The sequence below is a fragment of the Hippopotamus amphibius genome, chromosome 11 (genome assembly GCF_030028045.1).
Source record: "Hippopotamus amphibius kiboko isolate mHipAmp2 chromosome 11, mHipAmp2.hap2, whole genome shotgun sequence".
NCBI classification, from domain to species: domain Eukaryota; kingdom Metazoa; phylum Chordata; class Mammalia; order Artiodactyla; family Hippopotamidae; genus Hippopotamus; species Hippopotamus amphibius.
In genome coordinates, this window is record NC_080196.1 from 21,937,251 (window position 1) to 21,959,458 (window position 22,208).

The 22,208-nt window shown below is 41.3% G+C and overlaps 1 protein-coding gene and 4 non-coding genes across 5 annotated transcripts; 1 reads left to right on the plus strand and 4 right to left on the minus strand.

The window, feature by feature from the left end:
* Nucleotides 1-460: 460 nt before the first annotated feature.
* Nucleotides 461-17,184, minus strand: LOC130830823 (olfactory receptor 2B11-like). The gene is made up of 2 exons (XM_057698147.1): nt 16,911-17,184; nt 461-1,428 (listed from the first exon to the last, which is right to left on the minus strand). Exons 1-2 carry the CDS (start codon nt 17,182-17,184, stop codon nt 461-463), a joined length of 1,242 nt encoding a protein of 413 aa, XP_057554130.1.
* TRNAT-UGU (transfer RNA threonine (anticodon UGU)) lies at nt 8,798-8,871 on the minus strand. The gene has a single exon. It is a non-coding gene; the product is annotated as a tRNA-Thr (tRNA).
* Nucleotides 11,846-11,927, minus strand: TRNAL-AAG (transfer RNA leucine (anticodon AAG)). Its single transcript has one exon. It is a non-coding gene; the product is annotated as a tRNA-Leu (tRNA).
* TRNAM-CAU (transfer RNA methionine (anticodon CAU)) lies at nt 13,718-13,790 on the plus strand. The gene has a single exon. It is a non-coding gene; the product is annotated as a tRNA-Met (tRNA).
* TRNAT-CGU (transfer RNA threonine (anticodon CGU)) lies at nt 16,006-16,079 on the minus strand. Its single transcript has one exon. It is a non-coding gene; the product is annotated as a tRNA-Thr (tRNA).
* Nucleotides 17,185-22,208: the final 5,024 nt, after the last annotated feature.

Genomic DNA, 22,208 nt, shown 5'->3' on the forward strand with positions numbered 1-22,208 from the left:
GCACACTCCATATAACCAGCTTGCCGAATGAACTCAGAGCAGCTGCTCACCTGAGCCTGCCCACTCTCCCTGCTGAGAGTGTACTATCGCTTAATAAATCCCTACTTTGCTTTCTTAGCCTCCATGTCTCCTCTCTGAATTCTTTCTGTGATGAGACAAGAATCTACTCTGCAGCGACAGAGTCAGTTTTGTGGAATTGAGCCCTTAACCTGTGGCGTCTATGATAACTCTGGGTAGTTAGTGTCAGAATTGAATTGAATGTAGGACACCCAGTTGGTTTCAGAGAATTGGTTGTTGTGGGGGAAAAAATCCAACACATTTGTGTCAGAGTGGTAACAACAACACACAAAGGTTTTCTTGACTTGACTTTTGAGCATGATTTTGATGGAACATCTATTTAAAGGAGGATATATTTCAGGTTATTGTTAGGCTTTCCCATTCAGAATAAAGCATCATTTTCTCACATTCTCTTGGACAAAATGGCCCTCCTCAGAAGTGTCCTCAAAGCTCCTTTAACATCCTTGTTCCTCAAGGTGTGGATGAATGGGTTGGCCACGGAAGTAATAACACAGTAAAACAGTGTCAGAACTTTGATAAGGTCTTGAGGGCTGTCCCCTGAGGGCTGCATATAGATGTAGATGCCAGGCCCATAAAATAAAGACACCACCAGTAAGTGTGATGAACAAGTGTTGAAGGCCTTAAGTCTCCCATCAGCAGAAGGGATTCGAAATACAGCTTGGGCAATATAACTGTAAGAAACAAGAATCATGGAGAGGGGACCCATTATCAGGAAGGTGGCCACCACCGCTAAAGTGAGCTCATTGACTGTGGTGTCCACGCAAGCCATCTTAATTAGACCAGGCAGCTCACAAAAGAAGTTGTCCAATTCCTGGTTCCCACACAGGGGCAGCTGGACTGTGAGTGTGGACTGCAGTAGTGAATTGGCCAGACCTATGAGCCAAGCAGCATTGGAGAGCTGCCGGCAGAGCTTGTGGTTCATGATTAGTGAGTATCTCAGAGGCTTACACACAGCTACATATCGGTCTAAGGTCATGCTTCCAAGCAGGACACATTCAGCACAGCCTAGCCAGTGAAACACATAGGCCTGGGTCATACAGCCTATATAAGTGATGTTCTTGTTAGGCCCCCCTAAGCTGAACAGCATTTGGGGTACAGTCGTGGTGGTGAAACAGAGATCCAAAAAGGAGAGGCTTGTGAGAAAGAAATACATAGGACTTTGGAGTTGGGAATCTAGTTGAGAGACCAGAATAATAGCAATGTTTCCCAACAGTGTGAACCTGTAGGAGATTAGGAGGGCAAAGAAGAGAGGAAAATCCAACCATGGATATTTGGTAAAGCCCATGAGAATGAAATCTCCTGGAAAACTTTCATTTATGTGCTTCCTTGAATTTTGATGGGAGACACCTGCTAAAATCAAGAAAGAGAAGGGTGGCTTTAAAAACCTGAGTTGGCAGAAGTTTTGATGATATCAGGAAAAAATATACTTTTATGGGGGAGCGATGGGGTACACCCTCAATAGAAATCATAACATTAATGAATATAATAATTATAATTAATATTATAAGTCACATTTGAAAAATCCTTTCAGTAGAGAAAGTGGTTTCATTTTTACCCCCTAAATCAAAGCCCTATGTGATAGGCTAGTGTACATTTATTCCTTGTTATGGCTCTTCTATAAGATTCAAGAAGCCAATGGAGGTGGTCTTCTCCCAGCTACCTTGCAGCTAAGAGAGTGTGTGACCTACGAGGTGGGGTCTTGGGTAGGTGCTTAGGTTATGAAGGTAGAGCCTTCATGTATGGGCTTAGTGCCACAGTGATTCCTGTCCTTTCCACCAGGTGAAGTTACAGCTGCAAGGTGCTATTAACCAAAAAGTGGGCTCTTATCAGACACTGAAACTGCCAGTGCCATGATCTTGGATTTCCCAGCCTCCAGAACTGTGAGATAAATGTTGTAATAGGTCACCTGATCTCTGGCATTTTGTTATAGTAGCCCAAATGGACTAAGACATATGTCATTAGGGAAATGCAAATTAGAACAACAATCCGATTCTATCACACACCTATCAGAGTGGTTAAAATCCAGAACAATGACCTCAAATGCTGTCAAGAACATGGCGCAATAGAAACTCTCATCTGATGTAGGGAATAAAAAATGGTATGGCTACTTTGGAAGACAGTCTGGCAGTTTCTTACAAAACTAAACATACTCTTAGCATATGATCCAGCAATCACATTCCTGGGTATTTACCCAGATGAGCTGAAAACTTATATCCACACAAAAGCCTGCACAAAGATATTTGTTACAGCTTTATTCATAACTGCCAAAATTTGGAAGCAACTCAGAAGGTGAATGGATAAATAAACTGTGGCACATCCAGACAATGGAATGCTAGTCAGCGCTAAAAAGAAACAAGCTGTCAAGCCATGAAAAGACATAGAAGAACCTTGAATGCTAATTACTAACTGAAAGATGCCCATCTGAAAAGGCAATATATTATACTATATGATTCCAATTATCATACAGTATGTTTGGAAAATGCAAAACTATAAAGACAGTAAAAAGATCAGTGGTTGCCAGTGTTTAGGAGGGAGGCATGACTCAGTAGAGCACAGAGAATCCTTAGGCAGTGAAACTACTCTGTATGATATTATAGTGGTGTATACATGTCATTATACATTTTTCCAAACCCACAGAATGTAGAATACCAAGAGTGAACCATAATGTAACTGTGGACTTTGGATGATTATGATGTGTCTGGATAGGTTCATCAGTTCTAACAATTGTACCACTTCAGTGAGGGATGTTGATAAAGGGTGAGGCTATCCATGTGTGGAGGGCAGGGGTTATGTGGGCAGTCTCTGTACTCTGTACTCTTCAGTTTTGCTATGATGTAAAACTGCTCTAAAAGTAAAATCTTTAAAAAATTGTGATACTTCCTTACTGAGTGGGATGCAGAGTAAAAGGAACAATTCTCCTGATGGCCCTCTCCATACCCATCAAGTAAACAGGGTTGGATTGCTGCAGGCTCTGTCAGGGCAAGAAACATTGCAGGTTCTTGCTATTTGGGGCAGAAATTTGGAGACTGTATATGGGAATGAATTCTGAGAGTGTTCAACCAAAGAAATTAGATATGAATTTGTCATAATTGCTACCTTTACCAGAGAGACTTGTTTTCATTTGCTGGCTGGAGCCCTGGATATGGTTTTATTATTTTTTTCTGTTGTTTTAGTCAACACTAAAACCTGGGTCACTTTAAAGTGACCCACCTAAATGATGTTGATTTGTCACAATTCCCTTAGCATATAGTAGAAGGACCCTGAAGAGGTGTGTGGGTTACATAATGAGAACAGACTGGTGATGAGGACAAGATCCCGTGTCATGTCTCCAAAAACAAACAAACAAACAAAAACAACAACAGTGATAGTACCATCTGACCATCTGTGAGAACAGAGAGGTGATTTTTTTTTCAGGTAACCATAGTTCACTACATGATTCCACTGTGACTAATGTTTATACAGTCATGAAAGTGTAAACTCTCCATGCTGATGTAACCAAAAAGTATATAAGAGTATCTGGAGAGTAAGGCATAGATCGCGCACGCGCTCTCTCTCTTTCTTGTCCTCACTCTTGCTCTTTTCTATGTGAGGGTTAAAAGCTCTCATTTTTCATAGTAAGTAATAAATCATATTCAAAACTAAAAAACCACAAATAGAATAAAAGCTTGTTATTGAGAAATGTGGGTAAATAGGACTTCCCTGGTGGTGCAGTGGTTAAGAATCTGCCTGCCAGTGCAGAAGACACAGGCTCTAGCCCTGGTCCCAGAAGGTCCCACATGCCTCAGAGCAACTAAGCCTGTGTGCCACAACTACTGAACCCATGGGCTGCAACTACTGAAGCCCATGCACCTAGAGCCTCTGCTCCACAACAAGAGAAGCCACCACATTGAGAAGCCCACGCGCCTGCAAGGAAGAGTAGCCCCTGTTCGCTGCAACTAGAGAAAGTCCACACGCAGCAACAAAGACCCAATGCAGCCAAAAATAACTAAGTAAATAAAATAATACATAAATCTTTTTTAAAAAATGGGTAAATAGAAGAAAACATTGAAATTATTAAAAATTTGTTTTTAATTTAATTTAATTTAATGTTCTCCTCTGGAGAACAGGAATTGACAGTGAGACATGGTGAGGAAGGGAACTGCTATTTTTTATTGTAAGCCGATTGAATTATTTTTTTTAACTTTGAACATATATGTTTTAATATAAATGAAAATGAAGTTAGGAGGAATGGAAGGGATCTGAATATTTACCAATGATGGTGAAGGCATTTGAGGGATATACACTGTTTGAAAGCGTGGAAAGCACACACCATCAGTCACTGCAGCATAGGGTGCATACTGTGGTGTAGTGGAAAACCAGGTTGTAAAAGTAACTTGGGTCCAAGATATGGAAAATCTTGAATACTAGGTTAGGGAGTCTGGTCAAATGAAGATTTTTTTTTTCAGAAGAGGTGTGAAATGATTGGAGCAGCATTTTAAAACATTTATTATGGCTGAAATATGAGGGATTCAAGAAGAAACTGGAAGTTGGGAGCTCAGCTGGGAGGCTATTGCAAGAGTCTATGGGAGAGAGGCTGAGAACATTAGCTCAGATAGTGGCGGGGGGAATCAAGAGAAACGTATGAATGTAGGAGAGAGGAAGGAGCTAAAAGCATGTTTGAAGTTGTAATCTGAGGTGCTGACAGAATGGAAATTCAGTTAACAGAAAGAAGCATGTATATGAGGACTGATAGGAATACATGATTTAACCAAAAAAGATCTCCTAAAAAAAGATAAATGTAAAGCTTGACCTATATCAATTGTCCCTGAGGATGGATTCCTGCTTCACTCAGACACCTCTAGGTCAATTTGACTAATTACCCATTTACAAAATATCATACAACCACTTGAATTCATGGTTAGGGTGGTTTGTTGCAGCTCTTTAACCACCAAGGACAGGGATAGGGACAGAAAGAGGCAGAGGCAAGGGAATATGTCTCCAAAAACAGAAAAGATAACAGACTGCATTTGCCAGGAAGTTCATGCATTTGTGTATAAAATGGCTGAGGGAAAGAGTAAAACAAGATTCCATTGCCCCCCACCCCATCATGCAAATCCTCAATATTTTGTCATTGGTTATTGTTTATATTGTTTGATCCTCAAATTTATCTTCAGAGTATTGGCATTCATTCATTCATTCATTCATTTTAAAGCAAAAAGATAAAAACTTTATTACTGGGAAATTTTTGCTGATGTTCACATAGGGGTGTGACAAAAATGAGAGAGTATTGGTTTTTAGTGACTTGACCTGCTTTCTAATTCCTCCCCATCTCCTAGATAATTGGGTTTTTTAGACATGATTCTGGGATCAACATAATTTTGAACAAGTGACAACTGTTGGCCTGGCATAATGAGAATTCCTTTAGCTCATGGAGGCATCTTACCCTGCCTGGTCTTGTCCAAAACTCAGAAAACTCATTTTTTGTCTCAAAACAAAATGTAACTGAACAAAACCCAATACTGTCTAGGCTGGTGTGAATAGAAAGAGTCATCACTAGAACTTACCTCTTCTTATTTAAATTTATATTAAGGAGATGTGTTTAGCTATAGACACTTAGTCAGGAGAAAGGTTGAAAAAGGGTTTGACTCCAACAGTCCTGAGAGAGGGAAGCAAGTATGGTCAGGTTAGAGCTTCAATAAAAGCCACCAAAAGTCTTAATATGGCAGGTAGGGTGAATGTGATCCTGGAGGCATCAGATAATCTCTCCTGGTTCCAAATCTGATTCAAAGGCAGATGAAACCACCCAGTGTGCCAGTGATCCCATAGGGGCTGTCACTGGTGAATTACTCTCCCTGCAGACAGTATCTATCTTTATTTACACTTCTGGTTGTGATTATAGATTGCATCAGTTCTTCCACTCACTAATCCCACCTCAATAGCAAGGGAGAGCAGGATTTACCCTGATAATTTTCAGGAAGAAAACAAATATTGTGTTATTAACAATAATGATGATAATAATGGCTTAACACATCCCAGACAATTTACATGAATTGTCTCCTAACAACTCCTTGAAGTGGATACTATTATTGTCCTCATTTTATAGAAAGCTTGAAAATGGTAAGTAATTTGTCCAAGGTTCATAAGGCTCACATATGTCCAGAATTCACACACCAAGTGGATGCTCTGCAAATGTCATGAGTAAACATTGGTTTTTTAAATATCTGTAATGTTTGGGGTACATGCTTATTCGGTCTTTTCAACCATATTGGGAAAGCTCCTTGGGGACAAGCTTAATGTCCTGTTTTTCAACTGGCTAAAGCACAGTGCTGATCAAATTAAGATCCTCCTTTTATTTCTTATGAATGCAGGTATAATATCCACCCATCTCCATCACAAGAAGACTATCTCAGAGCAGGTCACTCCTCAGTACAAGGTAGAACTAAAGAAGCAATTGAAAAAGTGCTTTAAAGGACAAATCATTGCTTAATTGTCTGACATTACTTTTTCCCCCTTTTTCATACTTTGTATTTTAATTTGGGGGAATATTAATTTTACAGTGAAAATTATTTTTTATTCATGAAATTGTTCACTCTTTTTAAAAAGTAGTTTGTACATTTGGTGCCATGTTGAGAATGGCCTTCTCTACCTCAAGATATTATAAATATTACCTACATTTTGTGTAATATTTTATGGTTTTACTTTAAATATTTTATAACAATATTTTCTGTTTTTACATAAAAATTACATATTTTTACATTTAAATCTCATTACCTGACACAAAGTGCCTGACAATACTTTTATCTCAACACTTTCTTCACATTCAAAAAGCTCCCTTTTCAGGCTGCATTTTGAAAGTTATTAGATGCTGTCATGACTGAGTTGTTACTCAGAGCTAGGCCATACAGTCCTCCCTCTTTCTACTTGTTATGGACTGGATGTGTTCTCCCAAAATTCATATGTGGAAGCCCTAACTCCTGATGTGACTACATTTTGAGACAGGGCCTTTAAGGAGGTAATTTATGGTTAAATGAGGTCATAAGGGTGGGGCCCTAATCCAATAAGACTGGTGTCCTTGTAAAAGGAAGAGACACCAGAGCTACCTTCTGTTCTCCCTCTCACTCCCACTCTCCCCTTAAACGTACAGAGGAGAGCCATGTGAGGACACAGTCAGAGGTGGCTGTCTACAAGGCACGAAGAGAGGTCTCACTGGAAGCCAACTCTGATGACACCTTGATTTTGGACTTCTATCATCCACCCAGTGTGTGATATTTTATGGCAGCCCTAGCTGACTAATACACTGTGTTTAAAGAATCAGGGCATGAAGAGAGCATGTCCAAGGCAAAACAAACAAACAAACAAACCCCAAAATGAAAAACAAAAACCAAAACCAAAAAACCAAAACCAACCAACCAAAGAAACAAACAGAGCCTAGGAGATGGAGAAGATTAATTCAATTTGTTTATGTGGCGGGCTCGTTTTTCGTGGAGAAACTCCTACATAGATTTCTGAGGTTTTATTTTATATTTTCCTCCCCCCTAAGTTAAACGAATTAAGCAGCTGTTCATTGGGCTGATTATCTTCCAGCAGAAAGTTATCTCAGGATCCCAAACCCATAGGACTAAGGTTTGAGATCAGTCTAAGTTGCTTACTTTTATTTAGCTCTGTGGCCAAAAACTTCGTTCTTGACTCTAATCAAATAGAAAACAAATATGAGAAAAGCACGGCTTCCAGAATCAGACAAACCTGAGTTTGAAACTGAACTTTGTCACTTGCTACGTTACTGTGAATATTATTGAACGTGTTTCCTCATCTTCAAAGAGCTGATTATAACACATATTTGACAGGATTGTTGGGCTGATTAAATGACATCATGTCTGGAAACTCTTAGAATGTAGTAGACTTCCAATAATACTAACTTGATGATAAAGAGGGTAAGTAGATATTCATGAATTAATACAAAAATGCTAATAGCATAGGTGGACTCACTTTCAGTTCTGCTCTGTGTGTAATATTTTAAGCTGGATTTTTTTTTAAGCTGGACTTTTTGCAAATGTGATTCACTGGCTTCAAAATCATTTGGAGTGCTCGTTAAAAACACACATTTCTGGACCTTTCACCAAAACAGAATTAAAACCTCTGAGGATGAGTCCCCAAAACTGTATTTTAACTAGTCCCCTAGGTGATTTAAATGTATAGTAAGCTTGGGAATCACTGCATTATAGGATCATTCCATTTTTTTTAACTGCAGAATTAAAGTTCAGTTTCTAGTGAGGCCAATTTATGTATTCCCTTTGGGACTAAAGCCCTTCTTTGAAGACTGAGAACACATAAGCAAATATAAATTACTGTTATTATAATTTAGTAACATTAGGAAAGTCATATATAAAACCAATAACATAATGCTGAATTTCCTAGAATCACTAATATATTACATGGGAGTTGAGAAACAAAGCTTTAAGAGTTGGTACAGTTTTGTTGCCAACCCCCCCAACCCCTCCAATTAAAAAAGAGAGGACGGGGAACTTCAGCAAAGATGAAAAACAGAACGCCATTTTCTTTTCGTTTCCATAAAGTGACCCACCACCTTTTCCTTAGGAGTGAGAATTTTCGCAGTCACAGCTGCTTTTGAGTAATTGGATCAGCATTTACAGTAACGCTGAGTACAGTGGAGAGTTAGTAGTAGTGGGGAGTTAATGAAGAATTTGACCTCCTAGGAAGAGAAAGAAAAGGGTGACCATTAAGGCCCCACTGGGATTCGAACCCAGGATCTCCTGTTTACAAGACAGGCGCTTTAACCAACTAAGCCATGGAGCCCAAGCCTGCGTGCAGCTTTCTACTAGGTGTATCCTAACCGTGAGATTAAGTATGCTTGATGCAGTTTATTGTTAGAAAAGAGGCAAACTCCAAAAAGACGTTTTGCTTACTTAGATGAGCTGCAGAGCTAAAACAAGTGGGGAAAGTTTCGGGCATCTTGAATGTTGGGACCAACAACACTTCAGTTAGTCCAAGAATAACCATCAGTAAAAGTCGAGGTTACTCACTTTTCCCAAATAGAATAAAGTCTTCTAAAAGCAAACTTTGCTGTTACTGAACCTCGTCTCTTGTAACCAAGATTCTTCATTCCAATAAACTAAGTGAGGAACTCTAAAAATGGAACTCCACTAGAAGACTCTTAGACCGCCGGGGTAAGGCATCTAGTGTCACTCCATGTCACTTGCACTTCTCAAGCAGTGACATGGAGGGGAAGAATCGTGAGCGGAGAAGCGGGGGCTGGGAGTGTAGAGTTCAGCTACAGAATCAGTCACATCGCTCTCTTAAAATCCTAAAACGCCAATGTCGCTGTAAAGACCCTGATCAGACAACCAGAGGTATAGAACCGCTTGGAGCAGGGGACCAGAAGAGGCGGAATGGTCCACTGCTGGCCACAAGGTCCCTGGATCCAGGTACCACCTTCCTTAGGTGAAGAGCCTTACGGTTCCAGGGAACAACCCGTTGACCACTCCCTGACCACCAAGTGCCCTATTTCCAGCGCAAAAGGTCGTCAACTCGCAAAGAGGGCAACACCTTCTCCCTTCTAACCCGGTTCCTCCACCCGCGATGACCTGCCGTTTCCCCACCATGTCGCACCCCCCGCGGGGACAAGCAGAGACCTAGGCCTGAGGGTGGGCCCTTGATCGCGACCTCGGACCACCTGAACGCCCAGAAGGCGTTACGGGGAGCTGACTGGGGAGATCATGGCAGGATAAAGCAGGTGAGGCTTGCAGATGGCCCTCTGATATTCCCAGGGGTAGGAATCGAAGCTCCTATTTTGCACAAAGAAAGCAGAAAAAGCAAAGTCTATTTAAACATACATACAAACTACAGAACTTTCTTAATATTTCTTGGAAATGAGAAAAACATTTAATTAAAAGCCCTTTTGGAGGTAGTGTGGGAGCCTCCTGGGATGCCGAATTGTCTCATTTTTTTTAGAAACATGGGTTCAAATCCCACCGCCACATGCCAGCCCCCTCAGGTCAGCAAAGGGGACCCCAGTAAACAAGCTCTTCCTTAAGAGCTAACGGAAAATTCCCACTTCGGGGAATTAGTTTAGGTAAGAAGAGTTCTCTCACCTAGGGCAAGTAGCTAAAGGTGTGGGAAACTCTCCTAATCCAGTCCTTTCCTCTGTCCTAGTTCGTGGAGTTTCTCAGAGACATCCAAACTATAGAACTACAATGAAATAATATTTTCTACCTACCAGATTGGTAAACAAACAAACAAACAAAAACTGTTTGTGGTAGCACTGCCTATTAGCAGTTGACATTGTATGAGTCTCCTGTGGCTTCTGTAACAAGTTAGCAGAGCTCTGTGGCTTAAAACAACAAAAATTTATTTTCCCGCAGTTCTGGAGGCTAAAAGTCCAAAGTCAGTATCACTGGGCAGAAATCAAGGTGTTGACAGCACCATACTCCCTGTTGAACCTGTAGGGGAAAATCTGTGCTTGCCTTTTCCAGCCTCTGGTGGCAGCCAGCCTTCCTGGCTTTGTAGTTGCATTACTCCTATCTCTGCCTCTGTGTTCACACTGTCTTCTCCTCTTCTGTCTCTGTGTGCTCTCCCTATGCCACTCTCTCATAAGGACACTTGCAATGGCATTTAAGCTCCACTTAGATAATCCAGGATAAATTCCCCATCTCAAGATCCTTAACTTAATCTCTTCTGAAAAGACTGTACTTTTTTTTCTTTTTCTTTTTCTTTTTTTGGCATATAAAGTAATATTTACAGATTCCAGGAATTAGGATGGAGATATCTTTTGGAAGACCATGTTTTAGTCTACCCTACAGTATTAACATCCTGATTTCTCCACCTATAAGCAAGAGATTAACTGTTTATAACTTCAGTTTCATTCTCTGTAAAATGGGAATAATAATATGAACTTTCTTATCTATTACTGAGAATATAATATGACGATGTAAAGAACTATAACAATATCTGGGGCTTAGTAAAAAATAAATAGCTGTTAATTCTCATTGTCACAGGAATGCTCTGTGCTGGTCAGGGTGTCAAGGAAACAGACCCTTTACTCTATAGGAGGATAAATGAGTAACATTTAGGGAAGACTAAGACATGAACCACCGAAATTACCATCACACATATGATTTGATTTAGCAATTGCACCTTCAGAAAATTCTCTAATACACACACTTATGAAATGCAGATATTATTTATTTCAACATTGTATATATTGTTACATGTGGCTGGTTAAATAAAGATATACCCATAACATGGAATACTTTTGAGACAAAAGAAAAAGAAAAGAAGCTCTTTCTATGTTGATATGAAAACCACAGCAACATACGAGAAGTAATAAAGGCAAGGTGCGGTAGAATAGGTTTGAAAAATGCAAAATGTGAGGAAAATAATAGGCTTCTATTAGCTTGCATGCAAAAAGTATACCTTGAAGGTAACTCCAGGCTCTAACATGCTTGCGTGAGAAAGCAAAATCTGGTACTGGGGGGAAATCAAGTGGGATGAGGGTAGACTTCCACTGTATATACATGTTAGTAATTTTGAACCATGTGGAAGTTTTACTTACTTCTGTATGAACATTTTAAAAACACTTAAAAGAATCCATTAGATACTAAATCCCGTGCTTCGACATAAACAATTGGCAGTTAGATTCTTTTTTCCTTAATTGCCCTTGAGATGGGAAAAGCTCTCCCAATCTCAGGAAATAATTACAAATTACCCTTGAGTTGGAAAACGAACTCCACACTTCTGGGAAATTCTCCGAAGTCGGAGTTCACAACGGAGCTGGCAGCGGTGGGATTCGAACCCACGCCCCCGAAGAGACTGGAGCCTTAATCCAGCGCCTTAGACCGCTCGGCCACGCTACCGCACTGCCCATATTTTTAAAACTCCTCTTAACAGTTTAAAACACACAAGTCTGTTCTCTCGCGCGTTATTTTTTTCTAGAACATCCTCCCTACCCCCACCCCTCACAGACAACTCTATCATCCTAACCACCAATAAAATCCACAAATAGATTCCTACTTCGGGAGACCCACGTTTGCCTCCTTTGCTGTGTTTCTGATACTCAAAAGTAAAGGAACAAGCAGCCAATGCATAATATCCCTCAAACTCGAAGAAAATCAGTCATTATAAAAAAATGATTAGAAGTTACCACCTCTGGCGCAGCACCGTAACTCTGAGGACGCATAAATCAAGAGTCTCCAATTTGTCAACTGCGTTTGACTTGCAGGGGCAAGTCAAAAAATGCCCTCATCTAGAAAACAGAGATGCTCCTCTCCCCGGAACTTGAGCCTGGGTTTTGTATGTCTGTGTGTGATTTCTTACTGAAGGAAACAACTGCGGAAGTAGACCTACTTTTTGCTGAATGTGATCACAGTCTTAAGTTATAATGTTTAGGGAGGGAATTAGTTTGCTTTTGGTGCGAGGCATCGCATCCTCTCCAGGCCCAGAGAAATCGCGTTCTACGCGCTCCAACCCCACCAACGCGAATTGGGCGAGTCCCCAGATCTTTTTTCCCACTGCCTCTGTCTCCAGGCGGCTCATCCTCTCGCTGACCGGCCTAATCCATTACATGCTGCACAATTTAAGTGCGTCCTAGTTCCATTGTTTCACATCTACTGAGTAGCCACAAGCCTACTGGCAAGTCATTTAAACGTATTCGGTCTTACTTTTCTCATATGTAAACTGGAGACAATAATAAAACTTGCCTAAAGTGATAGACAGTTATAGATAGATAGATAGATACATAGATAGATAGATAGCCAGCCAATCCATGTAAGATACATATTAATTGCTTAAGCGTACCTCGCCCATAATAAGCACTCAATACAGTTTGCTATATTATTTGTATCATTGAACAACTTTTTTGCGTATGTCGTCTTTTAAATAATACTGTGAGATATTATCCCATTTTACAGATAATGAAGTTTTAAAAATTGACATAGTCCCAAGAAAACCAAGTGAATTATTTTTCCTAACTTCATAGATGGCACATACAAGATTTACACTTCAGTCCTACAATTTCAATTTTGGAACACTTTCTACTTTGCCAGATTGAAATCCGGTATATTTTTTCTCCATTCTCAATCATCTCACCTTATCTCTTCTACCTTATCTCGCCTCTATTTACATTATTCTGGACTTCTAGCTAGAAGAGAAGGTCATTCAGTTCATGGTCATGGTCAAAGACATCGATTGTATGGGAAACATTGGCAGGCAAGGACGCTCCAGAGCTAGATAAGGAGACCACAGCTTCGCCCTCAGCAGAGGTAAGTATTTTTCTGTGTCCTTCATTGTTGCAGTCTGAAAATCTTCATGCCTGTGGACACAGCTCAGGCCTCTCGTATCTGTACGTCACTTTGTACAATGTCGTTGTGAAGTGGGGCAATGTGAAATCTAATGAAGTCTAATGTCTCCCAGCAGTAAGAGGTGTTTAAGGTATAGTGGGGAACAAAAATTCACCGTGTTGCATATTTAATCAAGGATAAAATCCTGAAATAATTTTGATCAATCATTGTGACATACTTGGAGCAACGGTACACATACGCCCTAGCATATACTCTTATTTTGCACTCTGAAAAACATAACTTCTTGGAAAGGGCATATAAATAAGAAAGAGAATCAACAGTCTTACTGAAAAAAATAGACATGCTATGCCTTCTTAGCGCAGTAGGCAGCGCGTCAGTCTCATAATCTGAAGGTCCTGAGTTCGAGCCTCAGAGAGGGCATGAGAGTTTTGTCACTTCACACTCTCAACTGAGAAAGAACGCGGTAGCATACAAAATTACGCATAATTGAGTTCTGTGTGAAATCTAGGTTCCAGGACCAACACCCAGTCTTTGAGAAAGAAACGGGGTAACAGAATTATCCCACTAATCAAGCTCTTCTGTGTGAAATCTAGGTGTCAGGACTAAGTCCCAGTCAATATAATGTGATTATATATGGCGCTGTAGTGCGTCAAGAAGTTCAGCAAATTTCTTTGGTACCGATTTCCTTTGGCAGCAAGACAGTTTTTCAATATGTTGACTACAGTGCATACCCATACCATAAATCCGTATTAACTGTCTATTTGCTGCCCTAGGAAATTAGCAAAAATTTACTAACTTAAAATAGCATAAATTTATTATTTTACAGTTCTGTAGGTCAGAAGTCTGAAATGGGCCTTATGGGGCTAAAATCAACGTGTGGCAGAGCTGCCTTCTTTCTAGAGGCCCCAGGGAGAAATCATTCCTTGCTTTTTTCCAGCTTCTAGAAGATTCCCTGGCTCATGTTCATATCCCTCTGACCTCTGTTTATGTTGTCTCATCTCCTTCTCTGACTCTACAACCCTCTTATAAGGACCTTATCCTCACTCTGAACCCATCCAAATATCCAAGATTATCTCCCTATCTCAAGATTCTTTTTTTAAAAAGAACTTTTATTGAGATATAGTTGACATACAATAAACTGCATATATTCAAAGCATACAATTTGATATTTTTTTTCTTATTAGTAATGTATATGTGGCAATCCCAATCTCCCAGTTCATTCCCCCCAACCCTCCCTGCTTTCCCCATTTAGTGTCCATATGTTTGTTCTCGACATCTGTGTCTCTATTTCTGCCTTGCAAACCAGTTGATTTGTACCATTTTTCTATATTTTGCATATATGTGTTAATACACGATATTTGTTTTTCTCTTTCTGACTCACTTCACTCTGTATGACAGTCTCTAGGTCCATCCATGTCTACAAATGTCCCAATTTCGTTCCTTTTTACAGCTGCGTAATATTCCATTGTATATACATACCACATCTTTTTTATTCATTTGTCTGTCAATGGACATTTAGGTTGCTTCCATGACCTGGCTATTGTAAATTGTGCTGCAGTGAACATTGGAGTGCATGTGTCTTTTTGAATTATGGTGTTCTCTGGGTATATGCCCAGTAGTGGGATTGCTGGGTCATATGGTAACTCTATTTTTAATTTTTCAAGGAACCTCCACACTGTTCTCCATAGTATCTCAAGATTCTTAATCACATCCCTTTTGCCTTGCAAGATAACATATTCACAGGTTTTAGAGATTAGGAAATGGACATCTTAGTCTACCTGATGGTCCCCAAGATTCACACCTGTCCCACATGAAAAAACATTCACCCCATTCCAATATCCCCCCAAGTCTTAACTCATTTCAGCATCAACACATCTAAATCTTGTCAGTTCAAAAATTGCAAATATCATCACCTAAATTTGAAATGAGTGAGGTTCTGTGTATAATCAATTCTGGGCACAATTTTTACTTTATTGATTGCTTATTTATGTACTAGATATCCTTCTAAAATATTATATGTGTATTGACTCCTCAAGTCCTCCCATTAACTCTGTTAGGTAGGCCTATTACTATTTCCGTTTCACACATCAGGATGGTGATGCCCACTGAGATAAAGCAATTTGCTACGGGTCCCTTAGCTAATAAGTGGAGCAGCTGAGGTTTGAATACAGGCAGTGTGAACTAGTTCAATAAAGCCCTAATCAAAATGAATGGAGATGAGATCCAGGCATGACTGGGAGTCAGTTTTCTAATTATTTAATATTGCTACTCATGGTTTTTAGAGTAATAATAGTAGCCACATCTTCCTGTCTGGGTACTTTAAACTGGAACACCTTGTAGGTGCTCAAAAACATTTTACCACAGTTCAACGCAAAACCTGTTTGAAAAGTGACTGAGGTCAAGTCACATGCAGTGTTCTTTGGAGGTGGTTTGCATTTGAATTGTCATCTCCCAAAGAATCTACTTCTTTTCAAAAGTAAGGAATCTGAGCAAGTTGCAGTTGAATAACTTGTATCTGATTGAGTGCTAGCGCTGTACGTTTGGTGAGAATTTGTGGGGTATCAGTAGGAAGACACAATTAACTCGCCAAAATAAAATAAATTTTCACAAAGAGTTAATTTCCGCGTAAAATACAAGGCCCTACTGGGAGTCGAACCCAGGATCTCCTGTTTACGAGACAGGCGCTTTAACCAACTAAGCCATAGAGCCACCTGAAAATACACTGTAGGGCCAAATCTACCTCATTTTACTTCGATTAGGTTAAAAAAAAATTATACTGTCTGGTGTTAATCTGTTGCCTTTAGAAAATATGCCAACTCCAGAGAGATGCTTCACTTCCTCCGAATACGCTGGAGACAGAAAAATACTAAAGGTAGGAGCAGCGTTAGACAAAGGATTTTTCTGTTATGCCAAGGAAAAGCGTTAGAGAAAGTCGAGGTTAGGAAATAATGGTAAAGACTTTTACAAGGAAATATTTCTTTAAAAAATATATGTAATTTAAAAAAAACCTTCAAGGATTTGCATGAAATAACTGGGCATATGTGACAAAGTAATTCATTTGAGGTACCTTACGGTGCCAGATTGGTGAGAGGAGGAACGTGCATCTCTCGGGTGGAGCCGAGGAGGCTGGGCGTTAAGGCCATCTTCCTTCAGCTACAGGTGTCAGCCGGTTTAGCTTCTCTCCAAATCCCGTGCTGTCATTCTCAAGAGCACGGTCAGGATATGTTCTAACAAACTTCCACCTGGATCCTCTCCGGGGGGGGGGGGGGTGTGGAGGTGGGAGTGGGGAGAGCGAGGCAGGAACCTCCGCAGCTTCCGCCTCAGGAAATTTGGTGAGCATTTGAAAAAAATCCAACCAGGGAAAAGGCTGTTTACTTCGGTTCCCCCCCACTTTTTGTCCTCCTCTGCTCGTCTTGGAGAAGGTTTTTACATTCATGTAGTTCTAAAAATCAGCTCGTAGAAGAGGTAACGCCTTCTCCTTCTAATCCGGTCCCTGCACCCCACGGTGACCCCCCCCCTTCCCGGCCCCCCCACCCCCACCCCGTCGCATCCCCTCCGGGGACAAGCAGCCAGCGGGGCTGGAGGGCTGCGGACCAGTTCGCAGGTGCGCGCCCCCAGAAGGCACCGCGTGGGTGGGGGAAGGGCCGTGGGAATTGGGGTGAGTCTGGGGTCCCCCAGGACCGGCGGAAACTGAGAACACTGAGGTGATGCGGGCAGCGAGGCCGAGAGAGGGGAGGGGAGACCCGAGGACCAGTCCAGACTGCGTTCGTAGGGTCGGAACCCGCAGGACCCAGGTAGGTATGAGGACGCGCATCACAGATCCTAGCCCTGAACTTTGGGAATTAAGGCCATGAACATATTCAGCAAAAAAGTGGGTCTGTCGCACAGGTGTTTCTTTCCATATCTTTTACATCAGAGCTTTTATTTAAAGGTCGGGCCTCGAATTCCAGGCGGTTAGAGATTTGGGGGCTGGGAGTGGCGAGGGGAGATCCTCTGTTTTCTGGTGGGTGACAAGAAATACAACCTCCCCCCGCCGACCCCTAAACTCAGCCGGCAAACCTGAGACTCATCTCAGCGTCGTCACAGTTCCAAAGCCAGGTCGGCCATGGTGATTTTCAAGCGTTTTCTCAATGAATGGTTTTTCTAGAATCTAATGGATTTATTCTCTGGCTACCTCCTCCTTCTCGTGAGAGACCTCGCGGGAGGCAAAACGCGGGGCTCCTGGGTCCAGGTTGGACAGACAGAGGGGCGACCACCAGAAACCGAATTCTGGTCTTTCTCGGTAGCTGGGAAGACTCATTACTAGTGCAGAGAATCAGGGAGGATGGACCATCTGATATTTGGTACGTGGGAATCTAGGAATAATCTGAGCATACAATTTTAACTCTAATTTTGCCTGGTTGAAGGACGTGAAGTTCCCAACGAGTATCTGTTGAAAGGGAGTGGAGAACGTAATATACACAAAGTTCATACTGAATTTACTTTCCTTATATGTCTTTTGAATACTAGAAATAGCTCTAAAAGAATCTGTAGGGTTTTTTGTTTGTTTGTTGTTTGTTGTTTGTTTTTAATAGAGGTAAAGTGTCCAAGTGATCCAAAGCATTGAAGGAGGACGCTAGTCTCTTGGGGTACGGAGATTCAACTCCCACCCCTGCCAATCATTTTTGTACAGACTCTTCCATAAAGGGGAGAGAGCCCTTCCAGTCGCTTTTTTTGGGAGTTGATAATTTGACAGAGAGGTGTTCAGGGAAGAGCTTTGTCTTTATGATAATAAATTAAGGATAAGGTTCAGTTAAAAAAAAAAAAAACTTTTCCCGTATTTCTCTTCATTTTTCACATCTTTGGTCCAGAACTGTAGTTCAAAAAGATAGACTTTTCTTTTTGTAAAAAGATTTTATGCTGTATATGTAACATCTTGACAAGTCCCAAACCTGAAAAAGTGTCAAAACAGATCCTTCTTACCCCTTTACAAGCGTCCTTCCCACCCCCACTCTCGCACCTCATCTCCGCCTCCTAGATTCAGCCTTACAGGCAAACATATTCATTTTTGTGCTTCCTTCCGAGGACAAGTGCATGCACATATATCATTAACCCACTTTTTACTCAACGATAGTGTACCAAACACACTCTTGTGCACCTTTAATCACTTCTAATATCTTGAAGTGATTCCCACAGTAAAATATAAAGAGCAAAACTTTTGCTAAAGACAGGCCAAGGTGGAGGGCTAGGAGGGAAGAGGGCTCAGAGAAGCCCGACTGAAGTTTGGTCAAGAAGGAAGTCTGTCAGATAATACACCTTGAATTTGGACCCAGGTGGAAACCACAAAGGTCAGAAACTGAGGAAACAGAAAACCAAGGAGCTGAATTGTCCACGTCAGCCCTGGGGTCCTAGGATCCCCTAATGGCTGAGTAGGGGAGGCAGTGTGGCCATGGCTGTGGCCATGCAGAGGAGATGGTAGCCACACGGAGTACTAGAGAGATTTTCCTCATTTATTCTTTGTCAAAATTTCAATATCTTCTGCAGATTCTCCATTTCCTAGTTTGAAGTGGCCTTCAAACTTTAGCCTGTGCTAGTGTCAACTGTAAGGCTTTTCAAAACAAAGATTGCTGTCATCACCCTCCCCACCCCTCGTTTCTGATTCAGTAAGCCTGAAAGTAATCTAAAAACTGCATTTCTAACAAGTTCTCAAGTGATGCTGTTGGCTGCTGGTCAGGGGGCCATGCTTTGAGGATCAATTCCCTAGAGATAGAAGACAAGGAAGAGAAAATGATGCCTGAGTGAGGGCCTCTATTGGGGATTCCTCTGAATAATGAGTTGTTCATGGAGGGTAGTAGATGGTCTCCATGTGCTTTAAGGATGGTCTGCCCATCCCCACCTGCTCTGAGTGTTGGCTCCTAATGGCCCATAGCTGCCCCTTTTTCAGAGTATTACCTTCAGCTGCCATGCTCTTCAGAGAATTTCCTTCAGCCAAAGGGCATTGTCTCACATCAGTTATGCTCCTGGGGTTCGAGGGTGGGCCCATAGCTAGTGATTGATGGACAGGAGTTACAAAAGAGCATCCCTCTTCCTTCAAGATGGAAATAATTATAATGCAATTTATCTGAAGCTAAACTCCATCAGAAATTGCATCCTTACTTCTCTCTTTCTCCTGCCTTATCCTGCTTCACTCTTCTGAGACCACTCTCTCAGTAAATTACGTGTACCTGAATCCTAGTCACAGCTTCTGTTAACTGGGACCCGAAGCCAAGTCAAGGAGTATTCATGAGACCACAGAGCAAGATTTGATGTGCTATGGGAGGGACTTTGGCTACTCTTTATCAGATTTGGGGAATCCAGCTTCCAGAACTAACATGGAGACTTTCAAAGTCCAAGAACCACCAGTGTCCATGAAGTCCACAGGGAAGACACTACATCTGTGCAGTAACTGTCATGCAGGGACTGTATTGAGGCCTTATTTCTAGGGATGGGCTGCTTAACAAACTGGGAATAGGATGATTAGAGGTCTGAGTCCTGGTTTTCTGGAATTTTAGAACATCCCTGTCCTGCCCAGGGACTCTTCTCAAAGGTTTTGTGACTAGTGGAGACTTGGTGATTTTAGGTGCCTGTTAGGAGATTTGTAGGAGTAATAGATTTATGTGATAACACTGGTCTTGGAATCAATTAGCTCAAGTCTGTCTAATTTACATGATAGATTGTGAGAACCTCTGGTTTAAAGAAAATATTCACAGCGATAGCAGTGCCAGTGATGATGATGCTGATGACTACCGTGACAGTCATGTAAAGTTCTAACTGCTGAAACAGGCTAGAGTTCCTGAGCTCTCCTGGGCAGTCTGCCCCTCCCAGAAGGTTCTGCCTCTGGCTTTCCTTGGGGACTAAGATATGTTACATGGATTGGTGAGGAAGGGAGAAGTGGACAGCTGTATCTCTTGATCTTCTCTTTATAAAGACTTTATCACCACCACCTCCACACTCATCATCATCTGCAACATTTCTGATTAGGACTGCTGCTTCCACACTTGCCCCTCACCTGCACTCACCTCCCAGTGCAAGGAAATATGTTTTTCATTTCTCTGGTCTTTGCTCTCCCCAGAACAACCTTTCTTTTCTCTTCAGGGCCAGCCACTGGAGGACATCAGGAGTATGACACCTGGATTTTCCAGAGCAGTGGCAGGATTGAGACCTTTCCTGACACTCACGCATAATGCACTCAGGTTGAAGCCACAGTGCTCCACCTTCATCACTTTAGGTCTTTACTATGGAACAGAGGATCTTGCTCCCCTGGAGCGTTCGCTTTTGTCCAGCAGCTATAGTTTCCTGGTTTGGGCTGAACCAGTATCTTGAGAGAATCTTATACATTATGTCATCCCATCCTCCTCTACCCTCTTCCCGCACATTGAGTATTCAGATCTGAAAATAGTTACAGATTTGGAATCCTTCTGAGGACTGTTAAGGTCCCTGGAGGTTCTCAAGAACTGCAGAGATTTCAAACTAAAAAGTGAAACACATTTCTCAACATGACTGGTAGCTGGTTCTGTAATTCCCCCACTGCCCTAACTGCCATAGTGCCTAGTAAAAGACTGTGGAGTCTCAAATCCTGTGGGTTATGGCCAAGGATGGGCAGGGGTTTTTGTTTGTTTGTTTGTTTGTTTTTTAATCCACTTTTTCTTACCAGATTTTGAGTTCAAGAAGACAAAACATCCAAATATCTTGAAAATATTTTCCATTTCTCATGTGTGTCTATCACCTATGAATTTTTAGAGTCTTCACTTTCCTGGTCATTTCTGGCTTTCTCAATTTTCATGTTGCTGTATAAAGATTAAGTCAGGAATCACATTTCTACTTAGGTACAAAACAGAATTATAGTGTTTAACATTACTCATTGATGTTTAAATTCCATGTACCTTTTTTAAGGGCAAAAAAACCCCTTTAAAGTTCAAATACCTATGTTTGTAGTAATTTGTGGAATGGGAAAGAAAAACATCTATTTTATTCCTCATACAATCTTCTCTTTCCTGTTTCTGATATTCTGAAATCTGTCTTCATATAAAAGATTTAACTTTAATTATAAAGAAGCATGGGCTAGATAGGGCTTCCAGCAGGTTCTTGACTCCTCTAATTAGAAGTGATTTTTGTTATGCTTTTCTCCTACTTTTATATGTTTTTACAATACATTTTTACTAGTGAGCAGAAATTAATTTTGTAAGCAGAAATATATGCATATTTGTTGAGAGAGAAAGAGAGAGAGAGAAGATTCTTAAAGAAGCAAGGATTCCTCTCACATAGGAGCTCCCCAGGGGACCTGAATTGGGGGGGACAGGGGGCTGACTTCAAGAGGTCTGTGTTCATGTCACAGCAACTCTATGAACAGCCAGTCAGTCCCACCCAGTGTTTTTGGATGGGCCAAAAAAAGATCTAGAGCGCTTTTGAGAAAAGCAAAATACTGAAGAGCTAGGTGAGGTGGTCAAGGAAGCAGAAACAAAGTGAGAGAGGAGGAAGTGGTATGACTCCAGGCGTAATATGGAACTGGGAAAACACCACGGGAAGCCAGATGCTGCAGAATTTGTTTTAATTTGAAACAGTGATAAGGATGAGTTTAAAGGGTGAGGAGAAAGCCCATCATTCAGATTGAAGGAACATCCCTGCCCAGGTGCCGTGACCTGAATGCACTAAGGACAGGCACCAAGGAAGGTTCTGGTAGGGTCCGACCCACAGGGGCTTTGGGACCCACCATCATGGAGATGCCCCTCCTTTCATGTGAGATGAGGTTCCTGCTCTCATTCTGCCTTCAGAGATCCTACAAGGGAACTAAAGGGTGTCAGGGGAGTAAAGGAAAACTAA